Source organism: Protomyctophum bolini (genome assembly GCF_963924005.1).
Source record: "Protomyctophum bolini genome assembly, chromosome: 21".
NCBI classification, from domain to species: domain Eukaryota; kingdom Metazoa; phylum Chordata; class Actinopteri; order Myctophiformes; family Myctophidae; genus Protomyctophum; species Protomyctophum bolini.
In genome coordinates, this window is record NC_137882.1 from 4,586,380 (window position 1) to 4,594,052 (window position 7,673).

The window sequence follows — 7,673 nt, forward strand, 5'->3', positions numbered from 1 at the left end:
CTTTATTAAGAACAAGAATGTCTGGGAATATGACCAACAACCCTAACCCATGCTGCAGCATTGTGTAATCTGGTGCAACTAAGCAGCGTGATATTAATATAACACATATTTTGGGAACGTTGGAGTTACGCAACTTTCCAGAAAGTTCGGTCACTCCTGTAACTCAAGAATATAAAGTTGGGACCACTCTCTGGTGAGGAGTGGAGTGGAGAGGAGAGAGAGTGGAGGAGAGGAGAGAGAGAGGAGGAGAGGAGAGAGGGAGAGAGAAGGACGACACAGAGAACCGTGTGAGAGATGGTAGCTGGTTGCGTTGGTTCTCTGCTTCTGACCGTCACTGAATAAACTGAAATAAACTATATATGAACCTTTATTGAGAAAAGGATATCCCCTTGAGATGTATCATCTCGTCTTCGAGGGGGTCCAGCAACATACAGCAAATACAGAACAATACAACAAGTACATTCATACATACATAATCGAGGACAAAACAAACAACAAAGCTCTCCTAAAACTAGCCTCTCCCACCCCCACCTAATCACCCGCAACATAGTATCAATAAATCAATATAGTCATGTAATGATACGTTATAGTCATGTATGATATGTAAAGATGTAAAGATGATGAACACCGGAAGCCAAACAACAGGCCGGGCACCATAACAGACATGCGATAGATATCCTGCATTAACAACATTGTTGATGAATACACAGAGTACAAACATGTACGTGCACCTTAAGTCGTTAAATAGTAATTTCGCAGCATGATGTAAGAGACAGAGAGAACAGTCAGAACAATCAGAGGCATTACAGGAGCATGGAGACACTATGGGCTGTATTTTGCGTGTCTTAAGTACCAGGTCTTATTCCCTAACTTGAGTAAACTAAAGACCTGGAGGCGTGATCAATGCTCTTTGGCCACTCAGAATAGCCAAATGGCATTGATCACACCTCCAGGTCTTTAGTTTACTCAAGTTAGGGAATAAGACCTGGTACTTAAGACACGCAAAATACAGCCAACTATGTCTTCCTAATTCTTTTCCATAACATAGGGAGCTGGCTGGGGAGAGAGGGGCTGAATTTGAATTAGTATTGTACTTGACTGAAACGTAAAGCCATAACAGTTTAGTGGGTATACTGGGTAGAGAGGCAGCCTTGTAATGTGAAGGTCAACCGGGTTAGCTCCCGGTCAGGCCAGCATACACACGTGTCCCTGAGCGCTAATCATGACCTCCTGAATCCTCCAGGGGATTCAGATGGTTGTTTTTGTGACAAATAAATTCTAACATGTAAATGTTTTTTCTCTCTATTTTGCAGAAACTAATGGAAGTTCCGCTCGGAGAAAAGGTTCCAGGACGCAAATGAAGATAACTCGACCTGATCTGTTTTTAAAAATCATATTTTGAAGCATTATTTAATCATAAATCGATTTTTATTTTTGGACATTTTTATCAAACCTCTGATCTATTTTCCCTCTACAAGACTTTGTCAGCGGCTATTCCTTTATAAATGTAATCCTTGTTTTCGTTTTTGGAAGGAGGAGATGTTTTGGGGAACTTTTATGCTTTATTCAGACGGCAGTAAAACAGAAACATGACAAGTTGGGGGTGACCTTCAGGCCGTGGCCATTCAGGTAGGACTACAGGTAGGACTACAGCCTTATTTATGTGGTATCATGTCACTCTTAGTCCTCCGTTAACCACATGAACCCCAGCGTCCCTGTTCTGGGCATGTCATAATAAATAGAGCGTCGTAGTCCCTCCCCCTACCAGGGCCCAGGAAATGATTCTCCGTTCATTTTCCTCATAGACGTTTAAATAAAAGTTATTTATTTAAAGACGTTTACGCCGCGGACAAAGACAACTGGAGTCGTGACAACTCATGACAACAAACACAATTTTTTGGGCCGGACAAATAATTCGAAAGATTTTTCTTCTTTGTAATTATTTGTTTGGTCCAAAATATTGGGTTTGTCGTCATGAGTTGTCACGACTCGAGTTGGCTTTGTCCGCGGAGTAACCGTCTTTAAATAAATACTTTTTGAAATGTCTATGAGGGGAAAATGCATTGGGAATCATTTCCTGGGCCTGGCGTCGTCATGAAAGGGGGCGGGACTGCGACGCTCTATTGGCAAACGTTCAGCGAAAATAAGCAAAGTTTCTGTGAAAATAAATGATCTACAAGATCATGACGCCTCACTGTGGTGGAGGGGAAGAGGGGGGGGGGGGGAGGGAGGGAGGGCCAGACCCCTGTCAACAATAAGTGGTTAAATGCAATTATTCTGCAAATATTATCTTTACAGGACTCTAAAGAAAGATGACTAATGTAAAAAGGTTATTGTTTATTGTTCTTTCTTTAAATGTTTTGTGATGATAATAAAAAAAACATTATTTTCCCAGTGCCGGGTGTTTTTACAAGTAACTGTCCTGGCGACTCGCCAAATGTCATGGCCATGGCCGTCGCGGTCGAACTTTGAGTTCTCCCCCCCCCCCCCCCCCCCCCTCCTGAGTAACTTTGGCACAGAAATGTATTGACGGAAGACCAGAAGTTACAAACGAAGCAACGAGATAAAAACAATATCATTATCAACGAGGCGACAGGATGGAGGTGAAATGCAGAATGTGCTGCGTGGGCTCCTAAATGTGTCACATGCCGCCGCAAACACAAAAGAGACAGGAAATTAACCCATTAACCCATTTTTTTAAAGTATTCTGAAAGAATATATTTTCAAAGATTTGTGCCGCATTTTGACGATTTAAAAAAATAGCAGACCATCTGCTATTTTTAAATAAAGTATAACATAATGCTTAAAACACCAAAAAGGGTTCCCTCCCAAAATGGATTAAGACTCAGACACATGCCATGTCCTTGTCAGACTCAGACATGTTGTACTTTTCACACCATTTAGTTTTTTTTAATGTAATTATTATGGTTAAATTATACACTAATGACTTATTTTAACACATCATTACATTTTCTTTTTGAAGTCATCTTGAAATTGTAGCAGTACTTAACCCATTCTGGATGGGAACCCCTTTTGGTGTTTTAACTAAGCATTTTATTATACTTTAGCTATTGAAAAATAGATCTGCTATTTTAGAAAAATTGTAAAAATGCGGCACAAAACTTTGAATATATATTCTTTCAGAGCGAAGGTTTTTTTTTATTTTGACGTCAGGCCTAAGTGGTTGGTAGGTTAGAGGCAGCGGTGGTCGAACGGTTTGCGGAGCGGTCTTGATATCGGAAGGACGCTAGTTCGTATCCCCGGACCGGCACGTTAAAATTACCACCGCTGAAGTGCCCTTGAACAAGGCATTGAACCTCTACCATGAAATGTTCTATGAGCAGGGCCTGGCTGTAAACAAGTTCTTGAGCTTAGTCCAGTTACCCTGGGTAAACATAGTACCTTTCCTTTCCTTTTTGGTTGGTTGGCTGGCTGGTAGCTCTGGTCCATAGCGTTATTTCGATTTAGAAGGAGTTCTATGGACCAGAGCTACCGGGCTTGCTAGCTAGCGAACTAACTAACTGGCTGGTTGGTTGACTAGCTGTCTGGTTAACTAACTGGTTGGATTTTCAACACAAAATCGCACCTTTTTGAGCTCTGTGAGGATTGTGATGTGTGTACATACTGTACATGCACACTCTTGCATCAATACTGTACATAGAGTATCTAGGCTAATAGGACTATATACACTCACTCACACATGCACTTGAACCTTGAATTTATGAATACGCACCTGCACTGATGCTACACATATGGAATGTTGAGTATGGAATGTTGGAGTATACCCACTTCCCCATACAGACCTTTGGGCAAGAGAAATTCACTGCAGTTTATTTCCATTATGCAATTGAGTCAGTTGACGTATCGGCATCTTTGACGTACGTAGGTAGACATTTGGACATGTTTCCCTCTGACTTGCGGTCAGCACTGTCAGCTATTTAGACGTACCTGTAGGCCTCCTGCCAGCTACAGAGAAACCACATGTGTGTCGTGACACACATGAACGCTTATTACTTGACAAGAAAGATAGATCATAGCACCGTCACCCATCAGAGGAACTGGAAGCTACAGACAGACCGATATGGATAAAATAGTCATTGTAATTCTCACTTTGGTCTGCAGTTCAGGTACAGTAGGATTCTATTTTAATGACACTGAAGTCGTAGAAATGTGAAAATACTAGTCAGATGCCATTTAAATGTATAATGTGATTGCTGGATGTTTTACTGCATGTTTCTATGTTTTTAGACAAGACTGTGTGTTTTTGAGGATGGGGTGCATACTTAGTTTAGACTAGTCATTGGTTAATAGACATGGGTTAAGGTTAGGTTTAGGTGTGCTGCCCCGTGGGAGGTTAGGTTTAGGGTGAGGGTTTGAGATAGGTTGTAGTTGTAGGACTAATGACTTTAGGCCTACTTCACCCATTCTCAACCTTACCGTCACATTATTATTAGTCGCCACTGATGCTCATAGCATGGCACGGTTTCTATCTCTCACTGGTGTGCTGCTGTTGACGGTTCAGAAACAAGCCTAACAATGACACTGTCCCTGTACAGATTCTGAGGATGTCAGGTTGGTGGGAGGGTTCAGTCGCTGTACTGGAACTCTGGAGATGAAACATGAGGGAGAGTGGAGACCAGTGGACGGCTTGTCTGAGTGGAACCAGAACTCATTAGCTGTAGTGTGCCGACAGCTTAACTGTGGCTCTTCTGTTTCAACGGAAACTAGATACAGTTCAAGTTGGATGGATAATCGAAGGGTTTGGGAGATTACGTCTCCCTGCGTTGGCTCTGAGACGTCACTGAGGGAGTGTGGAGTAAAGACGTCTAACAAATCCTGGAGGAGACGGGATGTGATCTGTTCAGGTAACAATGACACTAATAGAGACTGGATGTGATCTGTTCAGGTAACAATGACACTAATAGTGTCCTATTTTAGACGGGATGTGATCTGTTCAGGTAACAATGACACTAATAGGATGTGATCTGTTCAGGTAACAATGACACTAATAGGATGTGATCTGTTCAGGTAACAATGACACTAATAGGATGTGATCTGTTCAGGTAACAATGACACTAATAGGATGTGATCTGTTCAGGTAACAATGACACTAATAGAGACGGGATGTGATCTGTTCAGGTAACAATGACACTAATAGGATGTGATCTGTTCAGGTAACAATGACACTAATAGAGACGGGATGTGATCTGTTCAGGTAACAATGACACTAATAGTGTCATATTTTAGCTTTCAATCTATCCATTCCACCCATCTGTGTCTTTACTGTCTTACTCTGTGTCCGTCTGTCGTAGGATGTTTCACTATTTGTTCTTTTTTTTTTCTATCAATTTAATTAATTTGCAGAAATATTTTGTATTTCAATATTTTTATTAAACAGAAAAAGACAATACATGAACACAACATACGACACTTAGTCCATTCTGGGCGGGAACCCCCTTCTGTAACAGTTTTTTTTGTTGTTCTCTATAGAGGGTATGCGCATGACATCATCATTATCAAACCCGGAAGTTATGCAAGAACGAACGCCTACTGAGTGGCAAAAAACTACTTTCTGGCCTTCAGCCCATTCATCCAAACAGAATAGTCTGATTGCATTAAACAATGTTAAACTCACTTTGCCTGTTGCTTTGCCACTCGGTTTGCCACTCGATGTGCCATTCACTTTAATCATGCGCATACCCTCTATTGAACACTTGAAGGTTCTCAGAGGGCTCAGCCTTAGGGCCTATTCATACTCCTATTTTAGAGCCGAATAAAAGTCGGTTCGTAGAGCCTACATTTGGCTCTGTAGAGCCTACAATGTGACGTCATTTGGCTCTGTAGAGCCTACAATGTGACGTCATTTGGCTCTGTAGAGCCTACAATGTGACGTCATTTGGCTCTGTAGAGCCTACAATGTGACGTCATTTGGCTCTGTAGAGCCTACAATGTGACGTCATTTGGCTCTGTAGAGCCTACAATGTGACGTCATTTGGCTCTGTAGAGCCTACAATGTGACGTCATTTGGCTCTGTAGAGCCTACAATGTGACGTCATTTGGCTCTGTAGAGCCTACAATGTGACGTCATTTGGCTCTGTAGAGCCTACAATGTGACGTCATTTGGCTCTGTAGAGCCTACAATGTGACGTCATTTGGCTCTGTAGAGCCTACAATGTGACGTCATTTGGCTCTGTAGAGCCTACAATGTGACGTCATTTGGCTCTGTAGAGCCTACAATGTGACGTCATTTGGCTCTGTAGAGCCTACAATGTGACGTCATTTGGCTCTGTAGAGCCTACAATGTGACGTCATTTGGCTCTGTAGGGACTACAATGTGACGTCATTTGGCTCTGTAGAGCCTACAATGTGACGTCATTTGGCTCTGTAGAGCCTACAATGTGACGTCATTTGGCTCTGTAGAGCCTACAATGTGACGTCATTTGGCTCTGTAGAGCCTACAATGTGACGTCATTTGGCTCTGTAGAGCCTACAATGTGACGTCATTTGGCTCTGTAGAGCCTACAATGTGACGTCATTTGGCTCTGTAGAGCCTACAATGTGACGTCATTTGGCTCTGTAGAGCCTACAATGTGACGTCATTTGGCTCTGTAGAGCTTACAATGTGACGTAATTTGGCTAGATTCATACTCCTATTTTACCGCGGTAAAATAGGAGTATGAATCGGCCCATTCTGGACGGGAACCCCTTTTGGTGTTCTAACCCTTCTGGACGGGAACCCCTCTTGGGGTTCTGTACAGTATTAAAACATTTAAAATATTTGATGCTGCTATATACAGTAAATATTTGAAGTTTCACACCAAATTGAGTATAATAGACATAACGATATAGCTGCCACCATCATCTCTTAGATTATGTAAGTCTGACCCCTACCTGACCCCTACGTCTGACCCCTACCTCCCCATTGAAATATAAACATCTTCATAAATAGACCTGTAATTCCCAATGGTAACGGTTTCACCGAGAAATACTGTCATGTGATCATTACCATTTACTAACTGCCACTCACCTCTGTCTCTGTTACAGATCTGCTGTTTAAACCAAACGTCGCCATAACTCCCTCCATGAAGGGGGTTCCTGAGGGCCTGCAGCAGGAGGGGCTGCAGGTGTCTGAGGCTCCTGAGGGCCAGCAGGAAGAGGTGTCTGAGGCTCCTGAGGGCCAGCAGCAGGAGGTGTCTGAGGGTTCCAACTTCACCATCAGCTGCTCCATCCGGCCACAGCACCCAGGAGGCTCATTCCACCTCGCCTTCTCTGGATCCAACACAACAACACACAACCGCACACAACCAGCTGTCAATCATGCTGCCAACTTCCGGTTTCCTGCGGCAGATCACACCCACCAAGGGAACTACAGCTGTTTTTATCACCTCTATGTTTTTTCTCAGAACTTCTCCTCCGGAAGCGAGCTCCTCTCTCTCACCATCACAGGCAGCACGGATGAGATGAAAGGCAAGTGATTTGTTTTCTCAAACAAACTTTGCCACTCGGCTGGGCACATGCATGTATATAGAAACCGTTTTTGACGCGTTCAAATTATAATGTCCAGGCATTGACTGCTGTAGGGTGAGGTTCCGATTTATTCAACACATTATGATATTACAGCAGTTTTTATATTTTTTTATATATTTTTTATCCCACGATTTTGTAACCCATTT

The 7,673-nt window shown here is 42.6% G+C and overlaps 1 protein-coding gene across 5 annotated transcripts in view; it reads left to right on the forward strand.

The window, feature by feature from the left end:
• Positions 1-2,185, forward strand: part of LOC308336662 (E3 ubiquitin-protein ligase RNF31-like) — a 28,794-nt gene extending 26,609 nt beyond the window's left edge. For all 5 annotated transcript variants that reach the window (XM_080794140.1, XM_080794138.1, XM_080794142.1 and 2 more), the window contains one exon: positions 1,314-2,185. In XM_080794140.1, the coding sequence (XP_080650266.1) occupies positions 1,314-1,361 (48 nt within the window). In that variant the 3' untranslated portion in view covers positions 1,362-2,185. The remainder of the gene's footprint in view (positions 1-1,313) is intronic.
• Positions 2,186-7,673: the final 5,488 nt, after the last annotated feature.